Here is a 16,063-nt window from a genome sequence, read left to right as displayed (position 1 = left end):
TGTTAAGAGAGTGCAGACATGTTTCTCTGTACTGCTGCAAAAGACAGAAATAAAGGCATGTAAATACATTTCTGTCTGTCTCTTTCCCCTCCCTGGGGATAGCAGGGAGGAGAGGGAAGAGTGGTGTGTTCTTCTCACGTTGAGGAGGATCGCCGATAGAGAGACCTCACCTGTATCCTGCCGGGAGTCGCAGACGGGGAGGTCAACAAGGAAATCAGCCGGATGCCTGGAGAGTGGCACATTCCTCTGACAAGGCTTGATTTCAACACTACGTACCTCTGGCTCAAATTCACAAGTATCTTTTTGCTGCAGTATGGGAAGTAGAAGATATAATGCAAGGGGGGAAATCAACCACCCACCACTGTTTTATAAATCAATTTATTTACAGTCCTATCATCAAAGATCAACAGAAGAACAATCATTTTATTCTAAGAGCAATGATAAAAAAAACACCATTAACTTTTCAGTCCTGTCTGAAGGCTGAAGATTTCAAACATTAACATATTTAAACTTCATCTTCTGATTACCAGAACCAGGGCATTACTATATGCAGTGCTAGCACCTAAAAGGCACAGCATCTTCAACAGGCGCCCTTAGCCTACGAAGATTGTGTGTGTGCAAAATGAGAACTATATTGTGCAGTCTCCAACTTTCTCAAGTGCCGTGTGCAAAGTAGCAGGGTTTTGGGGCAGCGGGCCTTTTGGCTACGTAGGGAGCCCAGAGAAAGCTCAAGCCCAGGCACCCTAAACCTTCAGCCCTCCAGATGTTTTGGACTACAGTTCCCATCATCCCTGACCACTGGTCCTGTTAGCTAGGGATCATGGGAGTTGTAGGCCAAAACATCTGGAGGGTTGGGGATGCCTGCTCAAGCCCACCATTCTCTGGAATTGGCCACAGCTGCGCATACTCTTGACACAATTTGATGCGCTTCCATCCTGCTGTTCTTCTGTGGAAATCAAGGCATCATCAGTAGGGTTACCAGATACTCTGCCATCCCAGACTCAGACCTGCTTAATTTCCTCAAGGTTCCTGCATCATCTTCTTTCAAAGCATCATACATTGGAAATCATATTCAGATGATTATGCTTCACCCTTAGTTGCATTCCTGTATAGGTGGAAAGGACTAATTCAGGTTCTAGGCAGTCAGCCACATTTAGTGAATCTCCACTGTGGTTTGTTGTTCTTTGTAAAAGAACAGGATGGTAAATTTCCCCATTAATGTACTGAACTGCTTGTCCAGGGAGCATAAATCTCGATGTGGGTTCTAGGGGAAGCCCATTTTTCCAAATCCCTCCATGGTCTGCATGGAGAAAAAATAAATAAAAGGGAAACTAAAATTAGTGTATGTTGACATGCACCTTTAACAAACTGCAATAATAATAATAATAATAATAATAATAATAATAATAATAATAATTTATTACTTATACCCTACCCATCTTGACTGGGTTGCATAAGCCATTCTAGGAAGCTTCAAACATAATAAAAATACAGCAAAATGTCAAACAGTGAAAACTTCCCGATAGGGGACAATTCTCGAAACCAGCACGATCAAATATTCCAAAAGGACTGGAGTAAATTTATACGATATCTAAAAGTTTATTGTAAGCAATTAACATCACTTGCAGGGTTATCTGAAGATTTGTAAGGAGAAGTTTTCTACCTTTCTATATTTATTTAAATTTTGACCCATTTTGTAATGAGTGTAATTAGAACTGGAAAACGTACAAAATGCAATGATATAATAGTTAATTTTGAAAGCCCTGAGGCAGGAAGGGAGGAGTCAATAGCCTCTAAAGAGCCAGGGAGGTAAAGTGGATAATGATGATGTGAATGTGTATTATTAAATGGAAAGTAAATAAAAATTATATATAAATATAAAAAAGATAGAGGGCAATTCTGTAATGAGATGCACCTAGATCTCATTTTTCTGCTGCTCCAGAGAAGCGGACACGGAGCAATGGATCCAAACTACAAGAAAGAAGATTCCATCTAAACATTAGGAAGAACTTCCTGACAGTAAGAGCTGTTCGACAGTGGAATTTGCTGCCAAGGAGTGTGGTGGAGTCTCCTTCTTTGGAGGTCTTTAAGCAGAGGCTTGACAACCATATGTCAGGAGTGCTCTGATGGTGTTTCCTGCTTGGCAGGGGGTTGGACTCAATGGCCCTTGTGGTCTCTTCCAACTCTATGATTTTATGATTCTATGATTCTAGATGTGGCTGCAAGTTAGATGTCAGGAACTGCAAGAAGGAATGTAAGAGAATTTCAAGGAAAACAGAAACAGGAGCAGAAATTGCTGGTGTTCGCTTACTCATCCCACACGCAGAACATAAATCAATCCGGCAAATGAAATTGGTGTTCACTGCTGCATTCAGACCACAAATGATATGCAATTGATCATGGACAACCTGCATTGGTTTTCCTTCGCATTTAAATTTATGGAGCGGGATAACATAATAGGGACGCGGGTGGCACTGTGGGTTAAACCACAGAGCCTAGGACTTGCCGATCAGAAGGTCGGCGGTTCGAATCCCCGCGACGGGGTGAACTCCCTTTGCTCGGTCCCTGCTCCTGCCAACCTAGCAGTTCGAAAGCACATCAAAGTGCAAGTAGATAAATAGGTACCGCTCTGGCGGGAAGGTAAACGGCGTTTCCGTGCGCTGCTCTGGTTTGCCAGAAGCAGTTTAGTCATGCTGGCCACATGACCTGGAAGCTCCATTGGCCAATAAAGCAAGATGAGCGCCGCAACCCTGAGTTGACCACGACTAGACCTAATGGTCAGGGGTCCCTTTACCTTTATAACATAATGCCAATGTGAGTTATGTAATTAATTACGCAGACTATGTAAAACTACACAACATATGTCATTTCACCACAGGTGGACAGCAAGACAAATATCATAGATTTGGGCAGAAGGTGATTTGCAGCAGAATGAAAACAGCACTGCACGTTCGGAATACACGTTCGGACAATGAATGATGTCTCCTTACATCCCTAATTACAAGCCAGAGCTACTGGGTATTTGGATAGCAATCCCAATGGCAATTTGCATAAAATATGGTAACTTACTCGTTTTCATTCCAAGTTTCTGATGTATGTCGTATACTTCCTGGGGGCTGCAGCAGTCATTACAGTGGTATAAATTGTGAGCCTGGTAAAGGATATGAAAGGAACCGAGTCATGTTATACCTAAGATTCTAACTCAAACATTAACTTGAATAAAACAGAGGTCAGATTTAGAGGGGCCCTTTTATTGCACTGGGTTCCAGATTTATTAGAAGCATCTTTATCCCGCTTTTCAGTCCAAAACAGGTTCCCTTCCCCACAAAAAGAGACTTATAAATGTCAGTGTTTAGACCAGCTTAAGACGCGACACACAAGGAAAAAGGATGGGGTTGGAGGAGAGGGAGAAGGAAACCCAGGCATTATTTCTTTAATTATGGAATTCTTGGAAATCTGCAAAGCTCAGCTGGTAGAGCATGAGATTCATAGGGATTGGACTAGATGACTCTCAAGATCCCTTCCAATTCTATGATTCTATGAAATGCCAACTTACTTGTTTAAGACTGGCTGTACGGATAGCACCTGGAAAACAACAAAATGGAAGGGGTCCATTTACTAAAAAGCAGTTCTAAATGGCTGAAATATCTAAGCGCCAGTACACAAAAATACAGCATAAAAAGGAAAAACAACACAGTATGATAAAAACAGTACTATAGAAACAGACAGAAACTTAATTCTAGTAATAGGGTCCAATCTTCTGGGTCAGGGAAAGCCTTAATAAGACGTCTGAAGCAACTGATGGATGATGCTTCATGTATTATTATTATTAAATTTATTTATTTATACCCTGCCTGTAATGGTTATATAGGGTTGCTCGTGTGTAAGTTGCCGCCACTCCTGGCTAGGTTGCCTGGTTAAACCTTTCCTGGCTGGACAGCCCTTCACTTCGTGGCTGTTCAGTCGCTAGCAGAATCCGTCAGTGGGCGTTTCTTGAACTTTTTTCAGCAAAGAAGTTCTTTGACGCCAAGTCTCCGCCAACTTTCCCTGTGCGGAAGTCTTCTGCGCAGGGTGGGTGTGGGTAGCGGAGGACCTGTGCTCTCCCCGCTGGTCTCCGGTGAAGAGTCCTGGAGCCCCCTCTCCAATTCCTCCATCCGCCTCCCTTTATCCCTGGTGTTACGCTGATTTCCTTCCCCAACCGATGAGTTCCCTCTCTCCCTGCTTGGCCCTTCTCCGGCATCGCTTGGGAGCCCTGCCTCCACTTCTGGCTCCGATGTCAGTTCCCTGACACTGCCTTTCTCCCTGACAAGACTCAGGGCAGAGGAAAGTCCATTCTGGAGTGCAGAAATTGAGGCTTTTTTGTACAGGTGCCCACAGAGGACATCACTGGCATCCTCAGACTCTCCCCCACATTGAAATTAGGCTTGAAAGCAGCACAATATTGTAGCCAATACAGTCTTTTGTAGTGTGTGCTTAGTTGCGTGTGTGTTACCCACAACAGGTTTGCTTGTTTGCAAATTTGGCAACCCTCGAGAAATCCCACCAGAAAACTATTCTAGCATAAATGCACCAGTAAAAGGCTTTATTGTTGTTGTTGTTTTTTTAATGGGCATGATGTAAAACGGAAAACTTACTTTGTAGAGAGACTCGAGATTAATATTTTTCTGTCCGGTGGCATTCATCGCCTTCATGGCATGGGTTCTGCAGAGTAAAAATTTAATTTTAGTGAATAAATCAAAACTGGGAAGAATAGTGGTGCAAAAGACTATTTCATACAGGAGGTCGAAGGTGTGTTGGGGTTTCGCCCCATATGGGATTCTGTTTGTGAATGTAAAAATTAACAAAAAGAACAGAAAGCTGAGCAACATGTAGTCTTTTTTTTCTGCGCTCAGTTGCAGTTGTTGTGTACCACATGCTCTCAACTCTTGCTTGTCACGGCTAAGAGGATGGATGGTGGCTAATGGATTGAGGTTGAATCCTGACAAGACAGAAGTACTGTTTTGGGCGGACAGGGGGCAGGAGGGTGTGGAGGACTTCCTGGTCCTGAACGGGGTAACTGTGCCCCTGAAGAACCAGGTACGCAGCCTGGGAGTCATTTTGGACTCACAGCTGTCCATGGAGGCACAGGTCAATTCTGTGTCCAGGACAGCTGTTTACCAGCTCCATCTGGTACGCAGGCTGAGACCCTACCTGCCCGCGGACTGTCTCGCCAGAGTAGTACATGCTCTAGTTATCTCCTGCTTGGACTACTGCAATGCGCTCTATGTAGGGCTACCTTTGAAGGTGACCCTGATATTACAAGTAATCCAGAATGCGGTAGCTAGACTGGTGAAGGCCACCAAGACCACATAACACAAGTCTTGAAAGACCTACATTGGCTCCCAGTATGTTTCTGAGCACAATTCAAAGTGTTGGTGTTGACCTTTAAAGCCTTAAACGGCCTCGGCCCAGTATACCTGAAGGAGCGTCTCCACTCCCATCGTTCTGCCCAGACACTGAGGTCCAGCGCCGAGGGCCTTCTGGCAGTTCCCTCACTGTGAGAAGCAAAGCTACAGGGAACCAGGAAGAGGGCCTTCTCAGTAGTGGCACCCACCCTGTGGAACACCCTCCCATCAGATGTCAAAGACATAAACAACTACCGGACATTTAGAAGACATCTGAAGGCAGCCCTATTCAGGGAAGTTTTTAATGTGTGACATTTTAATGTATTTTTAATCTTTGTTGGAAGCCACCCAGAGTGGCTGGGGAAGCCCAGCCAGATGGTTGGGGCACAAATAATAAATTATTAGTAGTAGTATTATAAAGCAACCCAGGAAGAACCAACCAAGTGGGTCCCCCTCCAAGGGAGAAGGCAGGGCCTACTGCCCTGAAGGAGTTGTCGCCGGATTTCAACACATACACCCTGAACCTTGAGGTATTGGAGAACCAAAACTTGGTGGCAGGTGTCTCATTCATGGGCAGGGCAGTTGAGATAGTGGTGGCCAGCCACCTTCAATTGTGCCTGGATAAAACTGAATATGGGGAACTTTGGCCCTCCAGATGTTGCTGAACTTCAACTCCCATAATCCCTAGCTGTGCTTGCTGGGGCTGATGGGAGTTGTAGTTCATCAACATCTGGAGGGACAGAGATTCTCCATCCCTGATCTCAACCCATTTTGGTCTGGCTCCAGGCCTGATTTCAGCACTGATTGGTGAAGGAGAGAGACAGAGGAGCTGCAACTGAAAGGAATTGCATATTGCCTCCAACAGAAAGCATGTGTGTACTTTTGCTTTTCTTTTTTCCTTAGGAGAACATCATCTTCACACAGTCAAACAAACCTTCGATCATCAAAAGGAGGAGGGGTTGTCCAGTGATCGTAGTTTGTCTCCACCCGGTACCACCTACATAAAACGCATGGTTTAAACGTTTATCATTCCATTATCTTTGCACAGAATATACAAATAAAGTATTTATTTTTTAAACGGGGTTAATTAGTTTCTTCAGAAAGATTTTCAGATCTGTAACATTCCTTGGTTCAAGCTATTGAAATTAATCAACAAGATTAAGTCAGGTCCATTAATTTCAGCAGGTCTTCTCTGAATAAAACATCATTGAATACCACCCTTTTGTTAATTACACTAACCTCAAAGTTTGCTGTGTTTTATTATGACTATTTTACGTATTTATTTTTGTTGCTATTTTTTGAATTCTGTTTGTTACTGAACTTCGGATGACACTCAAAAAAATTTTCCTCAGAGCAGGCGCCTGTTGATTTAGTCAAACCATAGTTGACTAAAGCCTTTTTATTCTGTACACCACCTCAAAATTTGCCCCTGGCACAGAAAGCGGATGATACAAATACCAATATAACCTAAATAATTACCGTATTTTTCGCACCATAGGAAGCACTTTTTCCCCTCCAAAAATGAAGGGGAAATGTGTGTGCGTCCTATGGTGCGAATGCAGGCTTTCGCTGAAGCCTGGAGAGTGAGAGGGGTCGGTGCGCACCGACCCCTCACGCTCTCCAGGCTTCGCGGACCTCTTCGCAAGGAGCGGGAGCACTCCGGCTCCTTGCGGAGAGTTGCCAGCATGCCGAAGCCTGCACGCGCTGAGCTCAGCACGCCCAGGCTTCGCGGACCTCTCCGCAAGGAGCCGGAGCGCTCCGGCTCCTTGCGGAGAGTTGCCAGCATGGCGAAGCCTGGGCGCGCTGAGCTCAGCGCGCCCAGGCTTCGCGGACCTCTCCGCAAGGAGCCGGAGCGCTCCGGCTCCTTGCGGAGAGTTGCCAGCATGGCGAAGCCTGCGCGCGCTGAGCTCAGCGCGCCCAGGCTTCGCGGACCTCTCCGCAAGGAGCCGGAGCGCTCCGGCTCCTTGCGGAGAGTTGCCAGCATGGCGAAGCCTGCGCGCGCTGAGCTCAGCGCGCCCAGGCTTCGCGGACCTCTCCGCAAGGAGCCGGAGCGCTCCGGCTCCTTGCGGAGAGTTGCCAGCATGGCGAAGCCTGCGCGCGCTGAGCTCAGCGCGCCCAGGCTTCGCGGACCTCTCCGCAAGGAGCCGGAGCGCTCCGGCTCCTTGCGGAGAGTTGCCAGCATGCCGAAGCCTGCGCGTGCTGAGCTCAGCGCGCCCAGGCTTCGCGGACCTCTCCACAAGCAGCGGGAGTGCTCCCACGGCTTGCAGAGAGCTGCCTGTTTGCGGGCTGGGGTCGGGGGAAGCTCGAGCTTCCCCCGCCCCCGCCCCGCGCCTGGGGGGGGAAAATAATTTTTCCCCCTTTATTTCCCCCCCCAAAAATGGGTGCGCCCTATGGTCCGGTGCGCCCTATGGTGCGAAAAATTCGGTAAGTGTTAAAATTGCCCTCAACAAATGGGCAACTATAGAAAAGGACTGGCTTAAATTGGATCGCCACTTACAAAAGTATTGTAAACAGGTTAATACAGTGGCAGGATTTTAAGAACACTTGTAATTTTAGAAATAGTGTGGGAAATTTGAGGTAGAAAAAATAATTTGAAGTAGAAATGATATGCAGCTGAAAAAGAAATTTAAGGAACCGGGGGGGGGGGGGATCACAGGATTTGAGGAATCCCAATTTATGGATTTTATACTGCTTTTATGTATATTTTTCTTTGTTTGTGGTTGTTGTTGAAAATTTAATAAAAATATTACATATAAAACTTTTTTGGCTTTCCACACACATCAGGTCTGCTCATCCCTTTAGGTGCTGGACACAATAGGAACTTGCCCCATTTGTTTACAGGTGCGCTGTGTTATGTACTGAAGTTCTCACCCTGGGCTAGCAGGGGGATACTGTAGATAGTTATGCAAATGAAGGATCGAAAGTGACGTTCAGTGATTGGATAGTTTGTATGCAAATGAAGGATTGAAAGTGACGTTCAGTGATTGGATAGTTTTAGAAAGTCGCTACAGTAACGTTGTACTGGAGTTCTATATAAGTAGGCTGACTGAGCTCTTCAGTTCAGTTCTCTTCTGGCCTCTGAATAAACAAGGGCTGTTTAAAGAATCGTGTCGTCTGATATGTTCACCCACAACTTAACAGTCTCGCCTCCCTATAACTTATAGACAGCAATCCATTAGCTTGAATTATAGCCAGGCTGCGATGGACCACAGACTGAGAAGTTCAGAGAGGCTGCTGCTCACCTACACATCACATTGGATAGGAAAAACTAGACCCACCCTGATTTTATGCACAAATGGCTGCTCATATCACGTCAAGCTAGCCCAAGTGTAGGAGACCTTGTTCAGCCCAAGGCCACAGTCTCTCCCGGGCAACCTTTGTAGGGCCGCATGGTGCTGTTGGGTGGGGCTAGAAGCAAATATGGGGGAGCAATGAATGTACATTTTGCTTCTGTGCAGAATCCTAATTTCTTTTTTTGTAATATATCTTTATTAATTTAAAATAAATACATTTATGAAAAACAGACATACATACAAGTAAACAAACATACAGTCAAACAAATAACAGAAAAATCAAACAAACCACCGCACTATAAGATATAAGAAGATTAATATAATTATCATCATATATACTCCTGGTGGCGCTGTGGGTTAAAGCCTCAGCGCCTAGGACTTGCCGATTGAAAGGTCGGCGGTTCGAATCCCTGCGGCGGGGTGCGCTCCCGCTGCTCGGTCCCAGCGCCTGCCAACCTAGCAGTTCGAAAGCACCTCCGGGTGCAAGTAGATAAATAGGGACCGCTTACTAGCGGGAAGGTAAACGGTGTTTCTGTGTGCGGCTCTGGCTCGCCAGAGCAGCGATGTCACGCTGGCCACGTGACCCGGAAGTGTCTTCGGACAGCGCTGGCCCCTGGCCTCTTAAGTGAGATGGGCGCACAACCCCAGAGTCTGGCAAGACTGGCCCGTACGGGCAGGGGTACCTTTACCTTTACCTATACTCCTGGCATTGAACACAATTATAAAATTTATAGAAAAGAAATTTAAAACTGACTTCCAATTAATCTCACTGTACTTTGTCTATCCATTACTTTATACCGCACAGTTACATATTTCTTATATCATTTCTTTTTACCTCCCTACAAACTTATATTTATACAATACAGGGATAAGTCTAACTCTGCCAGGATGTTTCCTTTTATTCCAACGTTTTCTAAATATTCTTTAAAGATTCTCCAGTCCTTATAGAGTTTTCGTTTTGGTTAGCTTCTTACTCTTCCTGTCGCTTTTGCTAGTTTCCTAGTTTCTACACCCTCTCTATCCCCCCCTCCCAGCACAAATATCCCTTTCGGCTACTTCAAACAGCTGCGTCCTCTTGCCCTGCTCAAAAACTACCAAGGGGCACTGATATTTCTTCCACTTACAAATTCACAGCTTGTTTTTTTCCTCCCCCACCTGCAAAACCCAGGGTTACAAAATTTCATGCTTACCCTCCGGTCAGCGGATCCAAGGGCCAAATATCTACTGGACCACTTCTCCTTCTTGTAATGACTGCCCCCTCCCTGGGACTGGTGCCCCCAATGATGTAGTAGACGTCAGCTATAATCGGTGTCTTGGACAGCATGAGAGCAGCAGCTTCAAAGTCTTCAGCGTCACTCAAAACCTGCAGCAAAGCAGAAAGGGAGTGGGCATTTTGGACTGGGAGGTCCACACCATGAGGGGGCTTCCTGTGCCTTTAAGGGTTGCATAGAAGGCACAACTTTTCCCATCCCATTGCTCTAGAGTTGGGAGAAGTCACAGAAGCCCCACTTTGGGTCTGGAACTGGCAAACCTGCAAACATTTATCACACTGTGCATTACTCCCAAGGCTCCAGAAGTAACCGAGTTGCCGCTTATCCGTGTCCTGAAAACCTGAATTCCCATTTTAAGGAAGCAAGTTTCTAGCTCTCCTATTTGCAGAGCTAACTTGAAAAGCACCAGGCGCAGAGCTGTCACACAAAAGCGAAAATGACAAATAACCCTTGCTCACCTCAGGCAAACCATGTTTTTTAATTGGAACACCTACCAATTTGCAAGAAATTAATTCAACACAACATACAGTGTTTGTAGTCATCTGTGCTGGGGAAAACGGAATTCTGAACGCCGTGACATCTGAAACAATTTTATTATTGCTAAAACAAAAAAAAATTTCCTTCCAGTAGCACCTTAAAGACCAACTAAGTTAGTTCTTGGTATGAGCTTTCGTGTGCATGCACACTTCTTCAGATACACTGAAACAGAAGTTTCCAGACCCTTCTATATAGTGAGAAGGTGGGGAGGGGTATTACTCAGAAGGGTGGTGGGAATGGGTGATTGGCAGATAGCTGTGATGAGCCTGTTGACGACTCTTAATGACTGCAATAGGTCTTACAGGAAAAAGCAAGGGGTGAGAAGGTGAAAAATGGCTTTGTCATGTATAATGAGATTAGGATATAATGGGTTAGGAGTTGTTTAACAACTCCTCTTAAACAACTCCTAACCCACAATAATACTACAACCAGACCTAACACGGACACTGGCACCAGAGCCTGCAATAAACCCAGATGCCAACTTTGCTGCCACATACACCCGGACAACACCATTACTGGCCCCAACAACATCACACATACCATCTCGGGACTATTTAATTGCTCATCGTCTAACATTGTGTATGCCATCAAATGCCAACAGTGTCCTTCAGCTCCCTATATTGGACAAACAGGCCAGACCTTACGCCAAAGAATAAACGGACATAAATCAGACATCAGGAATCACAAGACAGAGAAACCAGTAGGAGAACACTTCAATCTCCCAGGACATTCTATACAAGATCTCAAAGTAGCTGTTTTACTACAAAGGAATTTCAGAAATAGACTGGAAAGAGAAGCTGCTGAATTGCAACTTATCACCAAACGTAAAACCATGGAGACACCTGGTCTGAACAAAGACCTCGTATTTTTATCTCATTATACATGACAAAGCCATTTTTCACCTTCTCACCCCTTGCTTTTTCCTGGAAGACCTATTGCAGTCATTAAGAGTCGTCAACAGGCTCATCACAGCTATCTGCCAATCACCCATTCCCACCATCCTTCTGAGTAATACCCCTCCCCACCTTCTCACTATATAGAAGGGTCTGGTAACTTCTGTTTCAGTGTATCTGAAGAAGTGTGCATGCACACAAAAGCTCATACCAAGAACTAACTTAGTTGGTCTTTAAGGTGCTACTGGAAGGAAATTTTGTTTTGTTTTGACTATGGCAGACCAACACGGCTACCTATCTGTAACTGGAACTTATTATTGCTAGTTTGAGTTATCACAAAAACCTGAGTATTGTCAAAGTTTGAATATTCTCTCCCTTTTACACCCTCTGCTTTAACTCATCCTACATCAAGTCAACAAGATCCACATGCTGAGATGTGCCAGATTACCCTATGGCAGACAAAATGTGCAAGGATGCTCTAGGGCAGTGGTGGCCAAATTTGTTTTTGGACTACATCTCCCATCATCCCTAGCTAACAGGACCAGTGGTCAGGAATAATGGGAATTGCAGTCCCAAAACAGCTGGAGGGCCAAGTTTGGCCACCACTGCTCTAGGGCAGTGTTTCCCAACCTTGGGCCTCCAGATGTTTTTGAACTACAATTCCCATCATCCCTGACCACTGGTCTTGCTAGCTAGGGATGATGGGAGTTGTAGTCCAAAAACAGCTGGAGGCCCAAGGTTGGGAAACACTGCTCTAGGGCAAGGTAGCCAATGTGGGGCTGCCCTCCGGATGTTGTCACTTTCCAATTCCCATCAGCCACAAGGCATGATGGGAGTTGTAGTCCAACAAATATCTGAAAGACTGCCTCCTTCCTTACAGAGCGGGCATTTCAGAAACTCAGGGTGGTAGTGGACCAGGAGAGGGCATTCTCTGCAAAAGCCCCTAAGGCAGTATTTCTCAAATGTAGGTCTCCAGCTGTTATAGGACTACAACTCCCATCATCCCTGACCACTGGTCCTGATAGCTGGCGATAATGGGAGTTGTAGTCCAACAGCTGGTGGAGACCAAAATTTAAGCAGCACTGCCTTAAGGGGAATCTGGCACCTTAGTATATAGTTTTTGTTGTACGCTAAAGACTCATGCCTGTGTATTTGACACTTGAGATGTTTTTTAAGGACCCACACTATTCTTGTGATGGTAATCTGTTTTAAACGCTTTTTAACGTTGTATTTCAAATTGTTGTGACCTGCCCTGGGATCTTAGGGTGAAGTGCAGGTAATGAACCAAAATAAAAGAACAGTAATAATAAATTTAGAGAGCACCGTCTTGGGGCTTACTATTCCACAAAAGAATCTGCAACAAGGCAATGCAGATATCTGTCATTTTGAGCCACAGAAAAGGCAATCTGTCATACGAAGCACAGAAAATCTCTTAACAAATAAGAGTGATAAACTAAATGCATAACATGTACCACCTCTAGAACTGCTTTCCATAACAATTTACCAGTGCAATTTTGTAAGAAAAGCATGGACTAATTCAAAATTTCTGATTTTCAGAAAGTGAGCGCTGAGTCTACAAAGGACAAAACTGTGGCTACTTACAGTCCTGACCAGCCAGCTGACTGGAGAATTTCGATTTATGAAAGCAGCAATGGCATTTTCCCACCACTTGCCAGAATCTATAAAAATGAATGGGGGGGGGGGGACACTCCATAAGAATCAACATTCACAAACATGAGTGATTTCCTCTTGCTGTTTTAGTGTTTAATTGCTCCCACCCCAAAAGGCCGGGATGAAGAAAAGCAATTTTTAAAATGCAGTTTTTTGATTTCATTTATGTTTTTCTCTTTTGAATGAATGCATTCTGGATCATTCGTTTTTAACCACTGTGCTCCGGAACGGAGCAGGGGGTAGCAAAATAGATCCAAAATGCAAAAAGCCAACAAAAGTACAATAAGACACATGATACGAATTGAACAAGACATTGGCAACTGCACATATTTTTGTAATTCATTCTGACTGTAGATTATACCCTGCCCTGTTGAGGAAGAATGAGCTTTGCTTACCTCTCTCGTCTCCAGAAACTGTAAACTTGTGTGGACTTTGTCCTGTCCATAAACCTACGTAACCGAGAAACGTCGTACCTCTGAACTTTACCTGAAAATCCGAAGACGGAGAACAGCCTGCAGTTAACTGCTTTTAATGCATAGGTAAAGGTAAAGGGACCCCTGACCATTAGGTCCAGTCGTGGCTGACTCTGGGGTTGCGGCACTCATCTCACTTTACTGGCTGAGGGAGCTGGCGTACAGCTTCCGGGTCATGTGGCCAGCAGGACTAAGCCGCTTCTGGCGAACCAGAGCAGCGCACAGAAACGCCGTTTACCTTCCCGCCGGAGCGGTACCTATTTATCTACTTGCACTCTGACATGCTTTTGAACTGCTAGGTTGGCAGGAGCAGGGACCGAGCAACGGGAGCTCACCCCGTCACAGGGATTTGAACCGCCAACCTTCTGATTGGCAAGTCCTAGGCTCTGTGGTTTAACGCATAGCACATTGCAAAACACGGTCAAGTCAGAGATGTTGTCACTTTAAAACACAGGGTCCCACATTTAAATAAAGACCTAATTCATAAATCTTGATATTTTCACCCCTCCCATTGCAAGAATCTCCTGATCTGATATTTTGAAAAAGGAGGGGGCGGAAACTGCTCTTCTACTCTACTCCTGCCTGACTGCCTAACTCTGTGTGTGGAGAGAGTCTTATCTATGCAGTGACTAGATGGCTGAGTGGGAGCTGTAACACTCATGCAAAGCAGTAGTTCTTTAGTTTGTAGCAGCTATCAGAAATAAAAGGAGTTATGCTTCACAGCTAGCTTCTGCGTTATTTATACTCTGCATGAGTCTGGTGCCCACAATGCACAATTGTGAGTCCAGCGCACTGGGACCTGTTTTCCAGGATTGGAAGGTCTCTGAAAGTGTCCCAGTCGCCTAGCCCAGTCGGGGCAGAACCAGTTATTGAGTCCAGTCGCTGACATCGGTTGAAAGGCGTACTGACAATAAAACGCTTGAATAGGATTAAGGGAGAAGCTTAAAATTCAAGACCTCTGATTTACTAACACAAAGAGAATGAGGAAATGTTTTCTCTTTAGACTTCAAGCTAACACACTGGCCTTTGGCCACCGCAACTGGGGCTTATGTGAATTGCAGACTAATGACACATCAGTTGTGTACACAACACACATTTAAAGCACACACACTCAAATCCTGGGAACTGTAGTCCCCCCCACAGCTATAGTTTTCGGCACCCTTTACAAACTGCGGTTCCCAGAATTCTTTGGAAGTAGTCATGTGATTTAATTGGGCTGGGTGTACACAGCACTGGAGGACCCCCATTCCTGTTACAGGCAGTCAGGTGCCTAAATCCTGCCCCCGCCCCTGTAAAATATGATGGATGCCGTTTCAGAATCCTGGATAGGACAGATTCTGAAATGCAAAATGCACACTCGCCCTGCAGGTTTTCTATCCTTCTCTCGGTCATTCTTAATCACCACCCAAAGCTCTTTGTACCTGCCCATTCTTTATGAACTCCACATCAATGGTTGTCTTGCGTAAAATATCTCCAAAAGCATAATCCATATTCCGGCCATGGTATATGTTCCCGTTGTTATCCTGAGCGATGATACTGGTGCAGAATCTGTGGGGCAATAAAAGATCGTGGGGTGAAAAGGGAAACTCCACATCTGGGATAGCTCAGTTGGTAGAGCATGAGAACGTCAATCTAAGGTCGTGGGTTCGAAGCCCCACGTTGGGCAAAAGATTCCTGCATTGCAAGGGGCGAGACTAGATGACTCTGGAAGTCCCTTCCAAGTTCCTACAATTCTACAATTCTATGGTTCTATATCCACACAAAAATTATGTGTTTCCCCTGATATTTCATCTAGAAAATAAGCAACACTGATCAAATGGACATCCTTCCCTTTTGAGGGGCACAGATTGCTGTGATAGCAACAGCTCTTGTGAGCGCTTGAAACCCCCCCACACAAGGTCTCCCGCATTCACTTAAATGGACGGAGTAGTTTAAGGCACACCTAAATGTGTAACACTCCCCCTCCGTTGGAATGAATGGTGAAGTCTGTTTTACACAAAAACTGCGTACACCTATATTGGAGCTGTTATGATAACAGATAAAAATGCTAATTACTTAAGATGCAATGTTGTGCAGTCACCTGGAAGTAAGCTCCCTTGAACACAGTGGGGCTTACTTCTGAGTAGCCAAGCTCAACATCGCCCCTAGTATAGCTGGGTCAATTTGCCTCGGCAAATTGCGGATGCCGAGACCACATAACACTGATCTTGAAAGACCTACATTGGCTCCCAGTACGTTTCCGAGCACAATTCAAAGTGTTGGTGCTGATTTTTAAAGCCCTAAACGGCCTCGGTCCAGTATACCTGAAGGAGCATCTCCACCTCCATCGTTCTGCCAGGACACTGAGGTCCAGTGCCAAGGGCCTTCTGGCGGTTCCCTCACTGCGAGAAGCCAAGTTACAGGGAACCAGGCAGAGGGCCTTCTCGGTAGTGGCACACGCCCTGTGGAACACCCTCCCACCAGATGTCAAAGAGAAAAACAACTACCAGACTTTTAGAAGACATCTGAAGGCAGCCCTGTTTAGGGAAACTTTTAATGTTT

At 45.3% G+C, this 16,063-nt stretch overlaps 1 protein-coding gene across 1 annotated transcript in view; it reads right to left on the bottom strand.

Moving 5' to 3' along the window:
- Nucleotides 1-362: 362 nt before the first annotated feature.
- Nucleotides 363-16,063, bottom strand: part of NAAA (N-acylethanolamine acid amidase) — a 17,411-nt gene continuing 1,710 nt past the window's right edge. The window contains 9 exon segments of the mRNA XM_081925228.1: nt 363-1,300; nt 3,070-3,151; nt 3,557-3,585; nt 4,635-4,701; nt 6,319-6,381; nt 9,868-10,040; nt 12,981-13,057; nt 13,445-13,535; nt 14,944-15,070. Coding sequence (XP_081781354.1) covers nt 3,076-3,151; nt 3,557-3,585; nt 4,635-4,701; nt 6,319-6,381; nt 9,868-10,040; nt 12,981-13,057; nt 13,445-13,535; nt 14,944-15,070 — 703 coding nt within the window. The 3' untranslated portion in view covers nt 363-1,300; nt 3,070-3,075.

This window comes from Podarcis melisellensis, assembly GCF_964234715.1.
Source record: "Podarcis melisellensis genome assembly, chromosome: 9".
NCBI lineage: Eukaryota > Metazoa > Chordata > Lepidosauria > Squamata > Lacertidae > Podarcis > Podarcis melisellensis.
The sequence above is the reverse complement of the archived record's forward strand: the minus strand, read 5'-3'. Positions and strand labels throughout refer to the sequence as shown.